The sequence below is a fragment of the Ogataea parapolymorpha genome, chromosome V, assembly GCF_000187245.1.
Source record: "Ogataea parapolymorpha DL-1 chromosome V, whole genome shotgun sequence".
In the NCBI taxonomy this organism is placed as follows: domain Eukaryota; kingdom Fungi; phylum Ascomycota; class Pichiomycetes; order Pichiales; family Pichiaceae; genus Ogataea; species Ogataea parapolymorpha.
In genome coordinates, this window is record NC_027862.1 from 1,310,101 (window position 1) to 1,330,267 (window position 20,167).

The 20,167-nt window shown below is 46.2% G+C and overlaps 12 protein-coding genes across 12 annotated transcripts; 3 read left to right on the forward strand and 9 right to left on the reverse strand.

Moving 5' to 3' along the window:
- Positions 1-51: 51 nt before the first annotated feature.
- Positions 52-1,959, reverse strand: HPODL_04512 (Nucleolar GTP-binding protein 1; the record flags this gene model as incomplete). The annotated part of the gene is made up of 1 exon (XM_014079320.1): positions 52-1,959. One exon carries the CDS (start codon positions 1,957-1,959, stop codon positions 52-54), a length of 1,908 nt encoding a protein of 635 aa, XP_013934795.1.
- Positions 1,960-3,059: 1,100 nt separating this feature from the next.
- On the forward strand, positions 3,060-3,866 carry HPODL_04513 (Zinc finger protein; the record flags this gene model as incomplete). The annotated part of the gene is made up of 1 exon (XM_014079321.1): positions 3,060-3,866. One exon carries the CDS (start codon positions 3,060-3,062, stop codon positions 3,864-3,866), a length of 807 nt encoding a protein of 268 aa, XP_013934796.1.
- Positions 3,867-5,028: 1,162 nt separating this feature from the next.
- HPODL_04514 (Acid sphingomyelinase and PHM5 phosphate metabolism protein) lies at positions 5,029-7,014 on the reverse strand (the record flags this gene model as incomplete). Its single annotated transcript, XM_014079322.1, has 1 exon — positions 5,029-7,014. The coding sequence occupies one exon, from the start codon at positions 7,012-7,014 to the stop codon at positions 5,029-5,031; it is 1,986 nt and encodes a 661-aa protein (XP_013934797.1).
- A 351-nt stretch (positions 7,015-7,365) lies between these two features.
- On the reverse strand, positions 7,366-8,076 carry HPODL_04515 (uncharacterized protein; the record flags this gene model as incomplete). The annotated part of the gene is made up of 1 exon (XM_014079323.1): positions 7,366-8,076. The coding sequence occupies one exon, from the start codon at positions 8,074-8,076 to the stop codon at positions 7,366-7,368; it is 711 nt and encodes a 236-aa protein (XP_013934798.1).
- Positions 8,077-8,128: 52 nt separating this feature from the next.
- HPODL_04516 (uncharacterized protein) lies at positions 8,129-10,057 on the reverse strand (the record flags this gene model as incomplete). Its single annotated transcript, XM_014079324.1, has 1 exon — positions 8,129-10,057. One exon carries the CDS (start codon positions 10,055-10,057, stop codon positions 8,129-8,131), a length of 1,929 nt encoding a protein of 642 aa, XP_013934799.1.
- Positions 10,058-10,099: 42 nt separating this feature from the next.
- On the reverse strand, positions 10,100-11,140 carry HPODL_04517 (adenosine deaminase; the record flags this gene model as incomplete). The annotated part of the gene is made up of 1 exon (XM_014079325.1): positions 10,100-11,140. One exon carries the CDS (start codon positions 11,138-11,140, stop codon positions 10,100-10,102), a length of 1,041 nt encoding a protein of 346 aa, XP_013934800.1.
- A 333-nt stretch (positions 11,141-11,473) lies between these two features.
- HPODL_04518 (uncharacterized protein) lies at positions 11,474-12,856 on the forward strand (the record flags this gene model as incomplete). The annotated part of the gene is made up of 1 exon (XM_014079326.1): positions 11,474-12,856. One exon carries the CDS (start codon positions 11,474-11,476, stop codon positions 12,854-12,856), a length of 1,383 nt encoding a protein of 460 aa, XP_013934801.1.
- Positions 12,857-12,859: 3 nt separating this feature from the next.
- Positions 12,860-13,363, reverse strand: HPODL_04519 (putative secreted protein; the record flags this gene model as incomplete). Its single annotated transcript, XM_014079327.1, has 1 exon — positions 12,860-13,363. The coding sequence occupies one exon, from the start codon at positions 13,361-13,363 to the stop codon at positions 12,860-12,862; it is 504 nt and encodes a 167-aa protein (XP_013934802.1).
- Positions 13,364-13,415: 52 nt separating this feature from the next.
- Positions 13,416-15,077, reverse strand: HPODL_04520 (MFS sugar transporter; the record flags this gene model as incomplete). The annotated part of the gene is made up of 1 exon (XM_014079328.1): positions 13,416-15,077. The coding sequence occupies one exon, from the start codon at positions 15,075-15,077 to the stop codon at positions 13,416-13,418; it is 1,662 nt and encodes a 553-aa protein (XP_013934803.1).
- Positions 15,078-15,557: 480 nt separating this feature from the next.
- HPODL_04521 (putative NADPH-dependent methylglyoxal reductase GRP2) lies at positions 15,558-16,562 on the reverse strand (the record flags this gene model as incomplete). Its single annotated transcript, XM_014079329.1, has 1 exon — positions 15,558-16,562. One exon carries the CDS (start codon positions 16,560-16,562, stop codon positions 15,558-15,560), a length of 1,005 nt encoding a protein of 334 aa, XP_013934804.1.
- A 627-nt stretch (positions 16,563-17,189) lies between these two features.
- HPODL_04522 (uncharacterized protein) lies at positions 17,190-18,293 on the reverse strand (the record flags this gene model as incomplete). The annotated part of the gene is made up of 1 exon (XM_014079330.1): positions 17,190-18,293. One exon carries the CDS (start codon positions 18,291-18,293, stop codon positions 17,190-17,192), a length of 1,104 nt encoding a protein of 367 aa, XP_013934805.1.
- A 953-nt stretch (positions 18,294-19,246) lies between these two features.
- On the forward strand, positions 19,247-20,071 carry HPODL_04523 (putative oxidoreductase; the record flags this gene model as incomplete). Its single annotated transcript, XM_014079331.1, has 1 exon — positions 19,247-20,071. One exon carries the CDS (start codon positions 19,247-19,249, stop codon positions 20,069-20,071), a length of 825 nt encoding a protein of 274 aa, XP_013934806.1.
- Between the last annotated feature and the right edge of the window lie 96 nt (positions 20,072-20,167).

The following is a 20,167-nucleotide window of genomic DNA, read 5'->3' on the forward strand; positions in this document are numbered from 1 at the left end:
TGGATTAGTTACTAGATAACTGTAGTGGCATGTATTGTCGATATTATGCGCTCATCTTCTGTCGGTCTTTCCCACTCCTCTCTTTCCGCTCATCAGGTGCTTAGGCATCATGGCCACCTCTCTGCGGTCAGCCTCTCCGGCCCGTGCCTGTCTGTTTCTCTCTCTTCTCTCTGCCTTGGCCATTCTCTCTGCCTTGCTGCGCAGAGCCCCGTCGCTCAGCCCGCTGTTTAGTCTGTCACTCTGGTTGGCAGGAGTAGGAGCCTTTCTGTCCTCATCCAGCGCACGCACATAGTCCGAACCGGTCAGTTCTCTGGCTCCGCCGGCCTTCTCGCGCTTCTCTCTCAGCTTGCTCACGTCGTGGCCCACGTGATACATGTGATTCTCCAGCTCGGAGTAGCTCTTGGTGATTTTGCTCCGCGGCATGATCGACTTGTTGTTGAGCGCCTTGCGCGACCGAGCAGCCTGGATCATCTGCTTCTGCTTGTTTCTGATCCACTCGGCCTTCTCCCGCAGCTCGGCCACCTCGTCGTCCTCGATCTCCTCGTCAGAGTCGTAGAATCCTTCCTGCTCCAGTCTCTCCTCTTCCTCCTCCAGAGCCTGCAGTTTAGCACTGATCTCCGGGTCCAGGAAGTCGTACACGTTGCGACCGTCCAAAATCTCCGGCATCACGTCGTTTTTCCACTCCTCGTCCTCCAAAAGATACTTCTCCTTCAGGTTGATGTTGAACACACCAGCACCGCCATTTTCCGCCTCGATGTCACGTGCCAGCTTCCGTCTGTTTGGATCCAGTGGATCGTAGCGGTCGAGCTTTTTGGCTTCCTCCGGGATGAACGGCACGCGCTCGACATCGTCTCTGGCCTGCGGTCTTGCAACGTGGATTTTGTTGAGTACGTTCGTCACTCTCGCAGTGCCCTTGAGCTTCTGCTCGATTCTCGACGTGAGCAGCTTCTCGCAGGCCTTGTTTCTCACCTCCATCACGTTCTCCTCCTGGTAGCACGACGTCTGCATCAGCTCGACACCCGGAACGTCCATCACGCTCTTCACCAGCTGCGCCTGGCTCTCCTCGAGGTCCTCAATCCGGATGATATCGGTCTTGTTCACAACAACCAGCACAGACTTGTTGGCAAAAAGAGGCTTGATCGAGTGGAACAGTTTGACTTGGGCCTCAATGCTGAAACCACACTGTTCAGACAGGTCCATAAAGTACAAGACACACGATCTCAAATGTGCAATAGCATAGATACTCTGCATCTCAATGTTGTTCATCTCCTCTGTCGGACGGTCCAGAATACCCGGGGTGTCGATAGCCTGGAATCGTAGATACTTGTAGTCGAAATGGCCCACGTACAGGGACTTGGTCGTAAACGCGTACGGCTGGACCTCGACGTCGGCCTTAGTGATGCATTTGAGGAAACTGGATTTACCAACGTTGGGGTATCCACATATAAGCAATGTTCTGGTGTTTGGGTCGATCGACGGCAGACGACCTAAATGCTGTCTCACTTGCTCAAGATACGCAAACGGGTCTTTAAGTTTCTTAACAATCGTCGCCATCCGTCCCAAAGCAGCACGCTTGAGCTGCTTACACTGGAAAAGAGACTGGCCAAACTTCAATAGTCGCACGTAGTCTCTCGAAACCTGCTCGATCAGCGTCTTGGCACGAGAGACAGCAGCCAGAGAGATCTTGTAATGATTTTTTTCGTACAACGTGTCCATCAAGTCTCTGTGGAAAGGATGGACGTCATTGATGTTTGGAAATCCTTTCAAAACATCCTCAAACTTCTCTGTGAATCCTTCAGCCGTAAATTTGACCTTGCGCATGTAGAAGGCACGGATACGCTGAATCTTGAAACCTGGACGGATAACGGTCGGCGTCTTTCTTTGGGTCCTGTTCAGGACAATGTCCAACATGTCGTTAGACGTGGGAACCGCCGGAATGTCTTTCCAGGTGAGTTGCATGATAGGAGATTTGATTTAAAAATTTTTTCTAAAATTTTTTATAAATTTTTTTTACCAGCCGGTGCACGGATGAGATTGAGAGAAAGAAAAAATACATCACCGAATCATACCCAATAAGTTACGTAATCACATAGTCGCAAGCCTAGATCTTTGGGCCCTTTAGTGGCCGTACGATACCACCTGCAATGTCTGTTTAGCGAGTAAAATTTGACACTAACGGAAAATCGTCGTTTGCCGAGCAAAGATTAGATTGCCAAGGCCACACCGTGCTGGCAGAATAGCAATTCTGACACCGTTTAGCCGAAATTAGAGCAGGAAAACTCACTTGCGAGTGCAATTTGAGGCGCCAGGTGGCCCGAGCTCTGAAAGTGGCCGATCTGATCCACGAGTGAGAAGTCACCTCTACACCGGCAGTTGAAAGCAGTTTCGTCCTGGAACAACTATCTGCAGGTTGTCATAAAAATTGCCCAATTGGGGATTGCAGCTTGTATTAGTCCAGGTACACCAAAGAGGATCGTCCAATTAAGCAACCCTCAGGTGCGTGCGGAATCTGGAGATTGTCCACAAACTGATTCTGGACGCATCATCAAGGTCCTTATGCAGGTGCGGGGAGTGGGGTTTGCACCGCGCCACATGGTTCAGGTGCGGAAATTTTAGCAAACTCCAGCAGACAGCGTCTGCTGGACCGTGATAGTCAGTGTGCCTGCGGGGTTGCCAGGCGTTGTATATATGTGTTGTGGCCCCAATAGACTACTAATATGTTGGGGATTTTCTTTTAAGAAAAAATAGAATCTCATATGCGCCGATGCGGCGCAATACGCATTTTATACGGTTCCCCTGGCTGTAGTTTACGCAACAAAAGAAACCCACGGCACCACGCATGGAGCACCATTAGGTTGATAAGATTGGAGACATCATTGTGACAACTTGGCATATGTATGCGACACCCGATTAATCGCCAACCAGCGTAATTTGTGTACTACCTTCCTGGCCTCCTGCAGTATAAACCGTTAACCATCGACATCCTGCATATTTGCTCATATATAAACTGATGATTTCCCATTTGACTCGACAGCTCTGAATGATAGCCCAAACGCTCCATGGATCCATCAGCCTCTCTGCCCTATAACGAGTTCAATGAAGTGCTCACATTTGGCCAGTATGTGCCACAGCATTCAAACGTAACCCAGCCTGCTCACCACGACTTCATCCTCGCAGTTCCCACCAGCTCCAACGGTCCTCAACTCCGAGCTAATTTTCAGCAAGGACCAAGACACACTGCCTCTTGCTTTGATCTGGGGCAGCTTGAATCTTACCATAACGGCCACAACCAGACACAGGGGAATTACGCGTTCTTACCGACCGAATCCCATCATTATCCACCGCTTCCCACGCCTCCGCAATCGATAAACAAAGAAACCCCTTCTTTTGAGAAAAGCACCGTGCTTCCTACTGTTGACGCATTTTATACTCCTTCGCCGCACCAGGTGCCAGTGGGTGGACATCCGCTGCTTCACACACCCATCGACGTTGGCATGGACGGACTACTGGACCACAAAGCTATTCCGAGAGTCCAATCGTTCTCACTAGCAACACAGTCCCATCAAGAAGCTTTGCAGAAGGTGAGACGCCGAAATACATTCCCCGAACGGTCTGCCATAAGCAAAGAAAGAGAGGAATTGAAGTTGTCTCGCAAAAATAGATGCTGTTTCATCTGCCAAAAGGTTTTCAATAGGCCTTCCGGGCTCAAGATCCATATGTACAGTCATACTGGTGAGAAGCCGTTTAGATGCCAGTGGGAGAGCTGTGGAAAACCGTTCTCCGTGCGGTCAAATTTGATCCGCCACCACAAGATCCATCTACGGAAACAGGAACAAAGGGACAAGAACTACCGACAGGGTTACTAGAAGGGACGACGATACACCATACTATACAGCCTCGATAGCTGAATAAACTAAGTGCACTTTTAGTAGAGCAAGTCCGATAAATGGCCGGCAAAGCTGTAATCATCACGCCTTCCGTATTGGGTAATATTGTCAGGGGCGCAGTGTTTTGCAAAGTCGGCGTGTTCTTTTGCTAAAATATGATGCCACAATTCTTACATCGCGCAAAGGTGCATGATGTTCCGCTAAGCTGGTTCAAGAACATTACGGCGGGGCCTGGATTGAAAGAGCCCATACCATTGAGGTCGCTAAGATCCTGACTCCTATCTGCAAGGCATTCACCCCAAATTATGCACCGCCAGTATTATACAGTTGCCTGCGTAGTATAATCTGAGTACATGCGCGGCCTCCACCCGTGGTGTATTCTACTTCCATTTCCCCTCACGTGCAGCAGTAAAATAGAAGTTATTCGGAAAATTTTCAAATGTAAAGAAAGTACTGTTGCTTAGTTGCCGAATAGGGAAACGAGAAATAATAAGGCAGAAAATTTGTGTCTATTATTGTTCGAAACCGTGTCAGTGCATCCGCACTATGCAGGAAAACTACTTATAACGGGCGAGTTGGGTCCCAAAGAGGAGTTTTGGAGCAGTTCTGCTTCTAAGCATGTTGGCGGGAGCTCTAATAGCATCTTGTCTGAGGATCTGTGTGAATTAAACTTTATCGCGTTATCAGTATGGATGTGTGTTTGATTTTCCTCAAGGCTTTAATTTTCTAAATCGAGCTGAGTCTTTTCTTTTGAGCATAGCTCAGCACTTCACAGCCTAGAGTCTATGGAAATAACGGAGCATGTCGTAAAACCCACGGTTGCTTAACTCTAATTGTTTGAGCAACAAAGGTGCATTAGCACAAACAAGACACAATTATACCGAGACAAATCCCATGATTTTGTTTTTTCCGAGCCAATCGCATTCAAAGATTCTGGACTATTTATTTGAAACTTTCGTTCCACAAACGGTCAAACGACGTTTACTTTTCTCCGATAGATGATCTTTGTAAGTCGTTGGAGCAGTACCTCCTTACTGTCAAATCCGTTGCTGATTTTGTAGAGGGGTTGCAAACATTCCTGTGAATTGCCTTTAGACTTTGGTAGTAAATCATATTAAACTGGTGGGGACAATCTAAGTACTCAAATATTTGAATCAAGTCCAAAGTGCTCGCAGCACTTGACGAACTGGTCAATTGTAAACGTCGAGACATAACAATAAGAAGTGTCACAATTGTCTGACTCCGAGCATTTGTAAGTGTACGGAGAGAACCTGGTCGCAAAGTTCTCGTACTGTTGAAGCGACGAGTTGCTGCTGCCAATTTTCTGCGACACCTCGTGCCAGTACGTGGCATTTAGCGGAGCAGATTGCGGCCAGTTCACACCGTAAGCCGATCGGGCGTCGTACTCCAGCTGCCATTCAGGCTCCGTGCCATTGTTCGTGAAAGTTTCGTTCAGGTTGAAATAGTAGGTATAAGCATTCACCACCGAAAATGTCTTGGAGTCCACCTCAAGAAACCGAAACGAAGGATTCAGGCCAATCCAAGAGGTCACGGACGGAGCAATCCACGTGTTTGCAATTGCGTTTTCTGCGGTTTGGGCGTCCACGTTGGATCCGTTGAAGCCCGAGTACAGAACCTTAAACTCGTCTCTGTGCGTGTGTCCGTTAAAAATTCCCGCAATAGTGTACGGCGAGAATCTCTCGACCACTTGTGCAAACACCTGAGACGCAACAGGAAGCATATCTGCTCCGGCCGGCACGTGCATTATCAGCCAGACCCTTTCGCTCTTTGATTCGGAGTCGAGCAGCTCGTCAACCAAAAATTGGAACTGGCCAAATGAGTCGTAGTCCTGGCTTATGTTGATGAAAGCATACAGGTTGGAAATGTACCACGAGTTGGAGTTGAGAGCGATGATCTTTAGGCCGCGCTTAGTCTTCACACTAAAGCCGGTGTAGTGCTCACGAACCTGCTGCTCCTCGTCAAAATCGATCCAACCATAGTCTCTCCAGAGCTCGGCCATCAGTTCATTGTTCCAATCGAACTTGTTGGAGAAGCCGTATTTCTCCTGCGCCAGCTGTCCATAAGGGAATGTATCGTGGTTTCCAAGCACAGCAAACATCGGAATGTCGTCGAGCTGGTATTTAACGTCTCTGAAAGTGGACTCTTCTGCCAGCAAAGTGGACTCGTAGGTGATATATTGCGTCTCATCGTGGTCGACCAGGTCGCCCGTGAATATAGCAAACTCATAGCTCAGGTTGAGCTGCTGCATGAAACTGGTGGCTGCTTTCAACGTGCTATTGATTAGCAGCTCTGGAGCATCACAATTGTAGTGGCCAAAGCTGGATGCCGGCCACCAGGTTGATTCGTTATACCCAACATAGGGGCCCTTTTCGAAAATATTGTCCACATACGACGATTTATAAAACGACCAGCCCTCTCCAGGACCATCCTGTAGCAACAAGTTGTCGGAGATGTCATAGTCCTGAGGAACGGAGTTTTTGTTGAATGAATGAGGAGTGCAGCACATACTGACAGAACAGTTACCTTCTCCGCCGACGACATAATCGTTCTCAATGTGGAAGTCTGACATGTGAAGCACGTAGAACGTCTCGTTTCCGGCCTCGGGAGCAGATTTGTACTCATTCGGCTTGCTGCCTCCCCAGAGTTCCGACCCGTCGATTTCTGGCGGCGAGACATAATTGCATGCCGACTCAGAGTAGTGACAGTAATAGTCGCCGTCGTAGGAAGTTGGGTCCATCAAAGACACCATGTCGGCGAAGTTAGAGCCTGCATATGAGTTTTGAACGGTAGTTCTACCAAAAATGCGCAAACACATATCTTTCTGCAATGCACTGGTCCCGATACACCACTTGGTGAAAATTGAAGGAATTAACGTGGGCTTGACAAGGGCCAGGGATTTGGCGTAGAGCAATCTATGCTTGCATTTGTCACAATCGCTTAGCTTGGTATTATTGCCAATGGAGTAAAGCTCGTCGAGCGAAATTTTGATTAGATCTTGGTCTGAAGGCCCAGAGTCTGCAGCAGGCCAGTTACTTAACTGGTTTTGCAGCTCGTCGAGACGGACAGACTGGACAGCCACTAATAAGGCGGCAAAACTCAACCTCATTTTAGGTCTGCTATGCCAAGCCCATCACCGCTCTTTTATACATGTAAACAGCCTAGGCCCCCTTTAATGTTTATTGTGTACCATGTGCACAGACAAATATCTCGAGATCCAAATAGATTGCAAATTGAGGAACGTGTTCCGGAAATGGATCTGACTCCTTTTGCTTCTCGACACGACAAGGCCGCTGATTGGAGGCACATTGCAGTACCCTCTACAAGACGAACCGTATCGCTGGAAACTCCGTGAACTATGGATCTGTGCATGGCGCAGGGCCAAAATTAAGGAACGTGGGGCGCCGCACGCCGCTTCAATCGTACAATTATTCCAAGATGGGAAACACCGGAGTTTATATTACTGCGTCTGTCCTAGAAATGCCAGTCTTTCCATGTAGAACATATCATCGAATCGGCAAATCTCGGGAAGGCCAAGTTCCACAACGTGGCCCTCCTGATGGAATTCATCATTGATTCTCTTCAGCTGCATCGACTCCTCCTCTGTAAATTCCTCGTTCAAATACGCGATAGTCAAGTGAAATTTATACGACTCGATACTAGGCAGCGGGATGCTCAATGCGTTCGCGATGCCTATGCGCAATTTCTTGATCTTCTGTTCCTCTTTCTCATCCACAGGCAACAAAGAAACTTTCCATGTATCCATCCCCCCATGAGACGTCTGCTCAACGTAGCTCTTGTCGACCTGAAGCCGAATGGGCAAGTCAATCTCAAATGGTGTCTCGGTGAGCATCTTCACCATCCATGCATTGCACTGTTCCATAGGCAAACTCCGTGGTAGATCCTTTGGCCAACTATCAGATTGGCGCTTGTACTCGTGCATGCAGTCAAAAATCGTCATATGAAGACTCGACGACGGCAGCATGCTTATTTTATTTTTGAAAAGTAGAATAGGAAAGGCCCTGTAGAAGTCTAGCAGCCTTTTGAACAGCCCCCGAGCATTACCCTGCTGAGGCAAATGGCATACAACAGTGTTGCCTGGAAACTTGTTAACTGTACCGTCGGCGTTGAATTTTCTACCCATCTTACTCAAAGATATACCAGGTGGCATAAAAAAAAATGCGTCCGGGGAAATCTTCGCGGTTCGAGGAGTGCACTTTTTATCAGATATCCGACATGGTGGCAGCAGACTCGCCTCCAAAAAAGAAGTCCAGGAATTCGTACCAGCCCTTGTCGTCCAGCATTGCTGATGTAACGTTAAAGCCGTTCTCAGCATCTGTGAGAGGATCGCCTTCAGTAGGCGCAAAATCTCCATCTGTGCTGTTTGGGTGTGATGTTTCGTTGCCAAAACGTAGATATTGGGACTCAGTGATGTCTGGCACAATACGGTTTCTGGAAAGTTTGGAGCTGTACGGGTTTGCAATTTCCATCTCTTTCAAAAACTCGCGGAGCGATATTGCCTCGAGAGTTTCATTTTCCAGGTGGTCCAATCGCACTTTGGACACGAGATAGCAGAGTTTTTCTATTATGGCAAAGCCAATTTTCACGGTGAAGTATGATTGCAATTTTTTGATGGTAGGGAATGTGCGCTTGACAGATTCAAGCTTGTATTTGTCGTCCTCGCTTTTGAAAAGTAGCATGTCTAAGAGCACAAACAAACACGCATAAATCAAATGTTGTGCAACAATCCAGTAGCGATTATAAAAGGCAGGTATCCCAGTAGATGTGCTGTGAAAAAGTAGCTGCGTTGCAACCTCCAGACACTGGGGGCGGTATTGTTTGGCCCAGTCTTGGGTGCCAACAAGAGATTGCAGGCGAATACCGATCTCTAGCCGTTCACGAGTGATGGAGGAAAATAAAAGGTATTTTGCGTACTGCGCGATTGATTTATCCCCAGGAGAGAATCCCTCAGAACCAAAGTACGTGTCTAATTTGGACCTCAGCACCTTCATTCTTTCAAGGCAAGAGACCAGTTCGGTAGCAGTGGGCTTCTCGTAACTTTCGTGCTTCAACTGCGCGAGTTCCACCATCATGCGCTCATACATTATGCCTGCAATTTCATCATTCTTGCAGGCTTCCGGAAATGTAAGAGGGCCGGGAATCACCTTTTCGAGAAGCACGTCAGATGAGATTATGGATGGCAATGGGGTTGAGAAGTCAGCAATATATCTTTTGGGATAATTGCTTAATGAGTCTATAATCATGAGGCTGTAGAAGAGACGTTTCAAGACCTCGCTTTGATAATCTGGAGCGCTGTCGGGTTGCAGTTGGTCCAGTCCCAAATTCTTTGCTGCCTCAACAGAAATGCGGAGAAGAGATTTGTGCAAATACGTGCTGCCTAATGCATGTAAACCCATTGAGAGGACACAGAAGACCTGGATACATCGTACGTCGGCATGTTCCAATGCCCCAGCCCTGAAGAGACAGTCCAGTGAGGCTCGGAAGAAAATTGCCGAAAACTCAGAGAGTTCTGCTTCTGTGTAAGTGAGATCTGATTGAATCTCATGGACTCCAAAATACATGCCTGTGGACAAGTTGGCATAAAGTAGTGACATCCAATAGTAGTAGTCTTTCGACGATTTGGTTTTGAGGGTATTATTACTGGTGTGGTTTAGGCAGGCTGGGTTCTTAGATACATGAACTTCCCAGAAATTGTCGTGGTCCTTGAGAAATAGCTCGTTCACAACTCCTTGATGAATAAAAGTTGTGTAATTGCATGCACATTCGCATATCTTCCTAGAAAGCGCAGGAGTCAATTTATTAATTAATGTCGGAAACTGGTTCATATACTGATCCCATCTATTGTACTTGAGCAAATCGTCCACAGGGACTAGGCCCTTGATTTGGGCTCTTCCATATGTCAGCAATTTGAGAGAGTACAAGTAATGTACTATTTGTCTATTGTTGAATAGGTTTGACTCAGTATCAGTATTTGACTCTGGAAGTTCAGGCGATGGAACCAAGTTTCGTCGACGACACTCATGGGTGGTTTTCCGCTTTATGCAGTTCTTGCAAGGAATAGTTTTGTCACACTTGACTTTTCGTATAGTACAGGGAATGCACGCAAGAGACGGACGGCTCTTAATTTTCATAGGTTTATGGGGCTTATTATATAGATAGATAAGAAAAAATTATTATAATGACTCGAAATATTTATTGCATTCGTGTTTCCACTTGGATTTTAAATCCTCGTCCACCCACGCGCTATCAATCGCGTTATATGCAAACCTTTTGAGGTCTGGAATGGTTGCACCGAAACATTCCACCATCATCATCCATGCTTTCGTAGGCTCAACACAATGGAACGAAGGATCATCTGTGTTTGGATAGATATTAAGCCCAAGCTTGATCATCTTCCTGATAGGGTGCTTTTGGGCCCATTCTTCCGGATTAAACAACCTAAGATAATACGAATTCGTAGGAACAACGCTAATTGATCGCTGTTCTTCCAAAAATTGGTCAACCAGTTCTTGATTATCAATGATTGTGTATCCGTGATCAACCCGGTCTGCGTGGATGGTGTTGGCAACGTAATCTATATTATTCCACGGCATGCCAAACTCACCGGCGTGAGCGGTGATCTTGTACCCTTCACTTTTCGCACGCTTGAAAGTATCCTCAAATAGCTCTGGAGGGAAGCCATCTTCCTTGTAATCAATTCCAATACCGATCGTCATTGATGACGGAGACTCCAGCATCCAATCCAACATTTGTGCAGCTTTTTCTGGTTCGGCTTGTCGGTCAATAGCGCATATGAGCCTGCTCATAATTCCGATCTCTTTCTCTGAATCTATCATAGCGTCATGGATTGCCTTCTGTGCTGAAGCAAACGGAATTTTAGATTCCAAAACCGTTCCGGTAGGATTCCAGGAGAGCTCTATATAAATGACATTATGGCTCTTTGCGACCGCCAGATGCTCCTTCGTGATTCTATATAGATCTTCAGGGAACTTGATCAGATCAGAGTCGAGTCCTCTGAAAATTGCCAGGACCCCAACTGGTTTGGTACCTCTAATGTAGAAACGCTCTATTTGCTCATCCGTGAACGGCTTGCCAGCACGGTTATTGAAATAGGTGATTGTGTCCTTGCAAATGGTGCCATACAAGTGACAATGAGTCTCAACCTTAGGTAGGTTATGACAGATCTCGTACAAAGAAGTCTTATTCCTAGTCATGAGGAAAAAAAAGAGCCCTGTTAAGATAAATACTGCATTTAATCAATTTTGACTCTAAAACCTCGGCCGACCAGCACAGCCATGATTGATATGAGTTTCGGCCGAGATTTATTCTGCTGATTTCTAGTGAACGAGGGACCTTAGAGACTCTGGGAAAGTGGCATCATATTCAGAAGAAAGTACTAGTTCTATCCTCAGAAAAGTTTCGATTTTGCATCATCAAAACTGGCCCCAATAGATCTATCGTTATTTAGGCTGATAAGACTTGCAGATAAAAATCTCGCGTTAACAAAAAAAAAGTATTTAAGTGATGAAAAAATCCTTATTTCGTTAATGGATAACTATATTGAAAAAGAGACCATGAGCGATAAGGACGAGCTTCATGTTTCTGAAGCTTCCGTCTACATCGACAAGGAGAAGCTTTTCCGCAAAGTGGATCTCCGTATTCTCCCGCTGATGATGGTCACTTACGGATTGCAATTTATGGATAAGCTGGCTTTGGGTCAGTCTTCAGTTTTCGGTCTCAAAAAAGATTTAGGGCTAGTGGGTCAAGATTATTCATGGTCTTCATCGATCTTCTATTTCGGTTATATGTTTGGAAACTTGGCGAGTGTCAGAGTGCTTCAAATCGTGCCAATTGCAAAATTTGTCTCAGTCGCCGTCTGTCTGTGGGGTATCACGCTAGCTTGCACAGGAGCCTGTGAAAATTATGCAGGTATTCTTGCTGCCAGATTCTTCCTAGGCCTTCTTGAGAGTGTTGTCAGTCCTTCGTTTGTGCTGATCACGGGTATGTGGTGGAAGCCAGAACAACAATCTGCCAGATCGGGTATCTGGTTTGCCGGTAACGACGCCGGTGCAATTGTTGGATCTTTCTTGTCGTTTGGTCTGGGTCACATCACCGGAAAGTTATCCCCATGGAGATACATTTTTATCGTTTATGGGTGCATCACATTTGTGTGGAGTTTCGCTATCTTCTTTTTCCTCCCAGATTCTCCATCTAAGGCCAGTTTCCTTACAGAAGCTGAGAAGCAGTATTATGCTGAAAATATGAAGAACCAAAAGGTGGAGAATGACTGGAGTTGGGACGAGTTTTTCTCCTGTGTGAAAAACATCAACTTCTGGCTTCTTCTTGGATCCGTTGTGCTTTCTATCTTGCCTAACAGTGGAGTTCAAAGTTACGGAAATATTATCTTGAACAACTTTGGATTCAGCGCCATAAACACCACGTTGCTCAATTTGCCAGGCTCTATAATTGCCTGGATCGCTATCACTGGATCTGGACTAATTGCCAGTAGAAAGAAAGGGCTCAGATGCTTGATGATCTCTGTGTGTTGTATGTTTGCAATCATTGGAGGCTCTCTCATTTATAAGGGCCAAACTTTAGGAGCCAAATTGACTGGATTTTATTTCGTGCTAGTTCAGACCGCAACCTTCCCATTACTGCTGTCGATGGCCTCCTCAAATTTCGTTGGCTCAACGAGAAAAACTGTCGTCAGCAATTCTATGTTCCTCATTTACTGTGCCAGTAACATTGCGGGACCACAACTTTTCCGCAGCCAAGATGCCCCAACATACACGTACGCTTTCAGATCCTGGGTCATTTGCTTTTGCTTGAACGTCGCTGTTGCTGTGGCGATGGCCATCAACTCACGCATCCAAAACAAGAGACAACAGGCTTCTTCAGATGGCGTTCCTGAGTTCCAGTACTTATATTAATTATTAAGCTTCGCACTTGCTTTTCAAAGCCTCAGTAAATAGTCTAAAATCCTTCTTCAGATCCCCGACAAAGTATAACAGCGGGCCTCTGAGCAATCCCCCAAAGACCTCCTTATGAACAAACTCTGTTTTGCCGTCTTCCGTAGGGTTGAACTCATAACTGTGTATGCCATTAAAAATTGTGTCATATCCAACATTTCCCTTCCATCTGAATGCAGACAGAGAGTTTTCAACAACAACTGGGTTGATCCTCAATGTTTTGTTTCCTTCCAAGACAACATCAAGCTTATCTCCCGGAGCAATTGAAGCAGATGGCTTCGGCGGATTCGTTTTGATAGACTTCACAAAAGCGGACCATTCGTAATTATCAAAGTCAAGAAAAATTGAACGCACAGTCTCTGGCGCTGCGTTGATGATAATACTGGTTGAAACTAAAGACATAATCACGGATAATCTTATCAATCGTTTTAATTTATACACTTCAAAGAGCACGGAATTCGGAGCCATCTTGATGACTAATCGTGTTCGCTCAAAGGCCACTGACTAAGCAACAACAGTGCTAATGCGAGTCGAGCTTCCACACCTCTTTGAATCTCAAGTGAATTAGGGCATTCCAAGTCTTTTTCAGATTGCGCACGTTGGTGTGCATGGTATGTGTCAGAGGCCGTTGGAAAATTTCGTTTATTTCCTCCAATGTCAAACCTTTGGTTTCTGGCATAAACAAAGTTAAGTAGAATGCTCCCAAAAGAAGGAATCCACAGTACAGTCCTGCAAAGACGCCTGTAGAAGTCATAGAATTGGCCATATATTGGAAAGGATAGGTCGTCACGAAGGTTCCTGTCCAGTTACAAAACGAGGCAAGACTCATTCCGTAACTTCTCAGGTATGTTGGATAGACTTCTGCAGCAAGAAGATAAGGAACAGGACCAAGTCCCGGGGACCAGAAAATTGTGTAAGTGATGATACCCCAGAAATAGATTCCTAGTTTGACACCAAGATTTGTAGCCAAAAAGGAACAGCCCGTAATAACTAGTCCTATTGCAATACCTGGGATAAGGGTCAACGTCAAAGTACGTCTTCCAAGGCGGTCCATAAGGTAAATAGCGGGAATTGTGGAGAGAAACATGACACCTCCACCGACCAAACTTGTGTAGACGGCATTCTGCGGCGATAGCCCTGCGGCCTGCACCAAAGTAGCTTGATAGTACTCGATGGAGTTGACACCGGACATCTGCTGACAGATCAAACTGCAGGTTACTGCAACCGATATTGCCCGTAAACATCTTTTTGTGCCAAATAGATCCAAGATGAGCCATCTGTCTTGCGCCATTTCCTTTTCATACAACAGAACGTGCTCCATAATGTAGAACTCTTGTCTCTCATCCACAGAATCCAATCCGCGAGCGTACTTCCACACCTGATATGCGTCCAGCTTCCGGCCTCGTTTCATGAGCCACCTTGTGGACTCAGGCAAGGTCAGCATTCCAAAGAACAAAATAGTTGAGAACACCACAGAACTTCCCAAAACATATCTCCAATTCCCCTTCACCGAGTTGAAGATCGCTGCAATCACATATCCCATCATAACGCCGAAAGCAACCATCACCTGGTACAGCGACACCAGGCCTCCACGCCATCTGCGAGCACAGTTCTCAGAAATATATGCAGGAACCGTTCCAGAAAGAAGACCAAGTGCAAGTCCTAAAACGATTCTTCCAACCAACATGACGGCAAAATTCTTTGCTGCAGCTTCCAAAATCGCACCAACTGTGAAAACAATCGAGGATATGATAATCGTTCCTTTTCTTCCAAAGATGTCGTTCAAGGGCATCAAAGCTAGAGCACCTCCCATGGCGCCCAATGGCGTAAAACCAACCACCATAGACTCTTGTGAATCTGATAAGTTGAGGTCTTTTGGCAAATACAATGCAGCTCCACTGATTAACGACTGGTCGACACCGAATAACAGCCCCCCGACAGAGGCTAGACTGGCCAGATACCAAATAAACCGCTCTGGTCTTTTGAGCCATCTACTTGACAGAAATGGCTTTTTGCCTGAAACTTGTAATTCTTGTTCCAATGTATCGATGCCCTCGGCGATCTTGGCATCGTTCACTTCCAGGTATTTACCAGCATCAATTTGGATAATGCGAACTCCCGAGTCGGAGTCGCCCTCAAAATGCTCAGTCTCGTTTTTCTTCTCCAAGTCAAACGAGCTCATATTCTTGTGTTAGCTGAAAAGGGGTCTCCTGAGGCAATTTATACTGTGGAGCTAGTATATATGCACGGGGAACGCGATGAATCAAGAAATTTGCGGGGGCCCAGCCGCACCATGGCGAAATTTAACTCATCTGGCCACTGACGGACATGCGGGGTATTGTTTTCCCGCCCTCCACACAGTCGGAGCTCTTCGTCAGATAAGCCCGATGGGGTATCTGAATACAGTGCTTAAATTTTATAATCAATTAGTGACGTCATCATTCTCTTGTTCAATTCTTGGAGCCTAGAAATAGCAAGATTAGTCGGAAACACCTTATTGTCTTAAGAGACTAGTAATTTAGAATGCATTGCATAGTTTTACTTACTGCCTTTAATCTGGGGTATTATCACAAGGGTGAGAGACACCTCATTGTTCATAACGTCAACAAATCCCTGTACTGATACGTTCATGCAACAACCCAAAAATTATATGCCTTTCCTCTTAATCAGTCATTTTCCAGTACTGAGAGACCGTATCAACGACTGACCGTTCAAGAGGGATGAACTCGTAGCCTCCGAGAGATTCAATTACATTGTCAATGTCGAATCCAAATACTTTGCTTGGATCATCTTTCTCTGGGGCTCCAACAGCAAGTTTTTTATCTGGGAAGTTCTTATTCAGTATATTGAGCAATGTCTGGCCCGTAAACGTTTGACAGCCAATAAACAATCTGGTTCCATATGAAGCCTCCTTTTCCAATGCAAGCCTGTGGATTTTTGCCACATCTCTCACGTCAACAAAAAGACCGCTAGGCTTTTCCACGAATTCCGTGGTTTGCGGAGCTTTGATTAAGTTTGTAATCAGCTCGTTGGAGGTATTCAGTTTACGAGCAGCCATCCAATCAAAAACTTGAGGTCCAAACACGTAAGGTGGACAAATCGTAGATATCTTGAAGTTTGGCTTTTCCTGTTCCACAAATTCCCAAGCAGCCTTTTCAGCATACTTTTTGGATGCACAGTAAGCAAGAACCTCATTGTCAACATGGTCCCATTCGAGCGGACTCCAATGCTTGTTTGTATACGTGACGAATTCTTTGTTAAAACCAAATATGGCAGCAAACGAAGATGTAATAACCACGTTTGTCACCTGAGGAGCATGCTCTTTGATGGATTTGAGAATACTGAGAGTACCCGCCAATGCTGGATCCAAGTATGCCTCTTTTAAAGGTTTATCCAGTCCGAGTGTTGCAGGGGAAGCAGTATGAAGGACGTACTTGACATCTTGATAGTTCTGCAGTACTCCATCAAATGCACCCTCCACTGTAATGTCTTCCACGACTTCAAAAGTCAATTTTCCAGTTGGGTACTTCTTGAGGAAATCTCTACGCAGGGGCTCGGCCTTTGTAGCCGATCTGACAGTGCCAATGACTGAGTAGCCTGCTTCAAGCAGAGTGTCGACAATATGTGTTGCAATGAATCCATTGGCTCCTGAGATAAGAACTGACATTTGAATACTAGAATTTAATTGGCTGTCTGATGCTGATTGAACCAGCGAGAAAATAGCCTAACCTATTTATATGAGATTGAACAGCATAGCTTTTCTTCGGTGAAATTATCTCCGAACTCCTAGTAAAATAATTTCAGGTAAAAGCTGTCTTTTTTTTTTCGATATTATGTTAGATCTGGAGAAGTAGGCCAAAAAAGTAACCGAAGTCAAATGTATGATCAACCAAAAAACTGTTCAGACTTTCCTCTCTTGAGTTTAAATTATTTTAACCTGCCAGTAATAGTCGAACCACCCAGCTCACGCGTCGTCGCTCATAAGATCACAATCGTAGTCGAAGATCAAATTTTTACCTGCTGCTAATTTGAAATCTGGATGTCACATATGGTATCTGCAAGCACACCATTCTAGAAAATTTCAGTTACGAAGTGATGTCGCCGACATATCAATCGCAAGTAGTACGAGTAGCAAGCTATCTTTTTCCAGGAAAGGTCTGACTAACGTAAAGGAGTTGGAGAAGCGTAGATGATTAACATATGAGGCTATGGCGTTTATGGTTTACAGATTGAAACACTATCAACAACTACTCATTTACTCCAAGAGTTAGGGTGAAATAACATATGCGAGCTACTAAATACACCAGGAAAGATTGTGGGCTGGGTGGAGCTCGGACAGCGACAGAAGACCCCCGAAAAGGCGGTCCTCGCAGAGTTCGCGCAGGAATATGTTCACAACATCCGGGTCTGCCCATTTCGCGGCAGTAATGACATCCATATTTGATTTCACATCGAGGCCAGCATGAAGCATAATTCTTGACGCTTCGAATAGTGCAAATGCCAACGTGGTAGTTGTGCGTGAGTTTGCAAGGATATCACTGTTATCGCGTGCAATGGAAGAAATGGCAAGTGCAAGATCGAGCGACCTTGCCGGCCCCTCAAGTCTATTCAAGTCGCATTGATTGAGCAAAAGCAGGAGATGCATGTTGATGAAGAGAGATCTCTGATTTGCAGGCAGTGCCGCAACGTTGGCTGCAGAATAGCGGAGATTATCCGGAAGCAAATCCAAAGTCAAATGCATGTCATGAGCGACGTCTTGAAGAGATCCAGATCCACGCTCAACGAGTTTCACGGCGTTCAAAGTGTTGTATTTTAGTTGTGCTAGATGCACAACTAGTGAAAAGAGATTAAAGGGTGCAACGTAGCGTGGAAGCTGGGTGCGAAACGGTGAGGGCTCTGAGGTAGGATTTGTTGATGGCGGATGGATAGATACCAGACTGATATCGCACGAAACGAATTCTGGCACTCCTGCCGCATATATCTTATCCAGAACAAAAATATTCCAAACCATGCGGCGACGACGCTCTTTTTCAAAAGGGTCCTTGACCCAGTTAAGTTCGTGGTTCAATATGAGCCCATACGCCATACGGGAAAGCACAGGAATAAGAAGAAAGTGCTTGATCGAGCTGCGTGCGCATATGAGTGTTATAAGAAGCGCTTGAAGATGATCGAGTGAGGGCACAGATAGTAGAGAGTCCGAAAGCAGTCTCTCGTACCAGTAGTTGGAAAAGCTTACCAGACGGTACTCAGGAACCACGAGATCGAGCGATAATCCTGCCACAGCTTTCGCAAGTGGCATGGAAACCTGGCCCTCGCGCAGTTTGGAGATAAATCGCTTATCAAGAAAATTGCCAGCGAAAAACGGCGGATCTCTACGAATTGTAGATTCGCAGAGCATCTCGATTTCCGAAATTGGAGCCTCATAAAGAGCATCAAGGACTTCAATTGATTGAACTGTCACCGCCGATGGATATTCGCATTTTTTGCCTAATTGTCTGCATCTATCACATGTAGGCTTTGTTCGCGAGCAGCGACGTCGTCCACGTTTGCAGTGAATACAGGCTAGAGAGTCAGTAGGCTGCGGCTTGTAATAACATGGGACATCTGACTTGAGACAGCGTAAGCACCGCGGCTTGGTTGCATCGCACTGAATCTTGCGGGAACGACAAGCAAGACACGACATCCAAAAGGAAAAAAAATTATCCAGTTCACTTTTAGCGCGCTGTCACATTACGTAACAATAGGCGCTAAAATGAAGATCGCTAGTGTTTGAGGTGATGAAACCCCAGTCACTATTTTGATCCACGTATGTAATTGAAGACAGTATACCCACCGCCCCCTGGTTACTAAACTTAGTATAGGCACCATTCTTGGGTTTCTGAAGAGAGTATGAGCGCTAGCTTATTACTCAAGCCACGAAATTATAGAATAGCAATGTAGTCTCGTGGAAAAGGTTTCAGAAAAATTGCCGAAACTGGAGCCTCAATCAGCGGGACGTAGGATTTTTAAAATTACACACGGACATGTTCCGCACGCACGAAACCGAGCACAACGGTCCTGATAGGCGGGGAACTCGGAGTTGCAACAGACTAAGTGCCAGTGTTGGAGCAGGCGCTCCGAGGGACGGGACCAGGCGGAGGTGAGAAGCTGGGAAACAGTGTCAAGCAGCAATTCAGCCGAAGACCTTTAGACATTTTGAAGCCTGCGGGTATGAAGCACGTGCCATTGGTAGAACTACCGGTTGCAGGACTCAACGGAGTTATCTGATGCTCGGACTAAAGATTACGTAAATGGTTGCTTTAAATTATTAATAAACAATTTATTTTTAATTGCAACTTAAACCAGAACCACATGTCATTGGGACCACAAGCACAGGCAAATCTTGAACAAAAAACAGTGCTCATCACTGGGGCATCTGCGGGCATTGGCGAAGCCATTGCGCGCGAGTTTGTGGAGGCAGCCGGCGGAAACATCAGGCTAGTGCTGGCGGCCAGAAGGGCCGACAGACTGGCAGAACTGAGCCGGCAATTAAAGCAAAGTGGGGCCCAAGTTCATACTGCAGAACTCGATGTCAGCGATAGAGCAAAGATCAACGCGTTTTTTGCAGCTCTTCCGCCGGATTATCGTAACATCGATGTGCTTGTCAACAACGCTGGCAAGGCGTTGGGAGTTGAGCACGCTGGAAACATTAGGGATGAAGATGTTGAGGAGATGTTTTCGACAAATGTTATCGGGCTGATCAAGATGACACAGACGGTGATTCGGGGGATGAAGGAGAGGAATAGTGGGGACATTGTGCAGGTTGGATCGATAGCTGGGATCGAGAGTTACCCTGGGGGTAGTATCTACTGCGCCACAAAGTCTGCCGTGCGGAGCTTCACCCAAGCAATTCGGAAGGAGCTGATCAGCACTAGGATCCGTGTGATGGAGATTGACCCTGGTGCTGTGGAGACGGAGTTCTCGCTGGTGCGGTTTGGCGGCGATGCCACAAAAGCCAGCAAGGTGTACGAAGGCTACGAGCCGCTGAGTGCGAAGGACATTGCAGACGTGGTTGTGTTCAACTGCAGTCGGCGGGCGAACGTGGTTGTGGCGGAGTCGGTGGTGTTTCCAACTGCGCAGGCGGGAAGCTACCATAGACATAGGAGTGAGCCAAGGGAGGGAACAGAGAAGAATTAGAGAGGGAATTAGAGAGGAATTAGAGCAAGTAGAGCTATAGAAGAGATAAGCTAAGTCAAGAATTAGAGCAAGTAGGGGCAAGTTTAATATATGTGG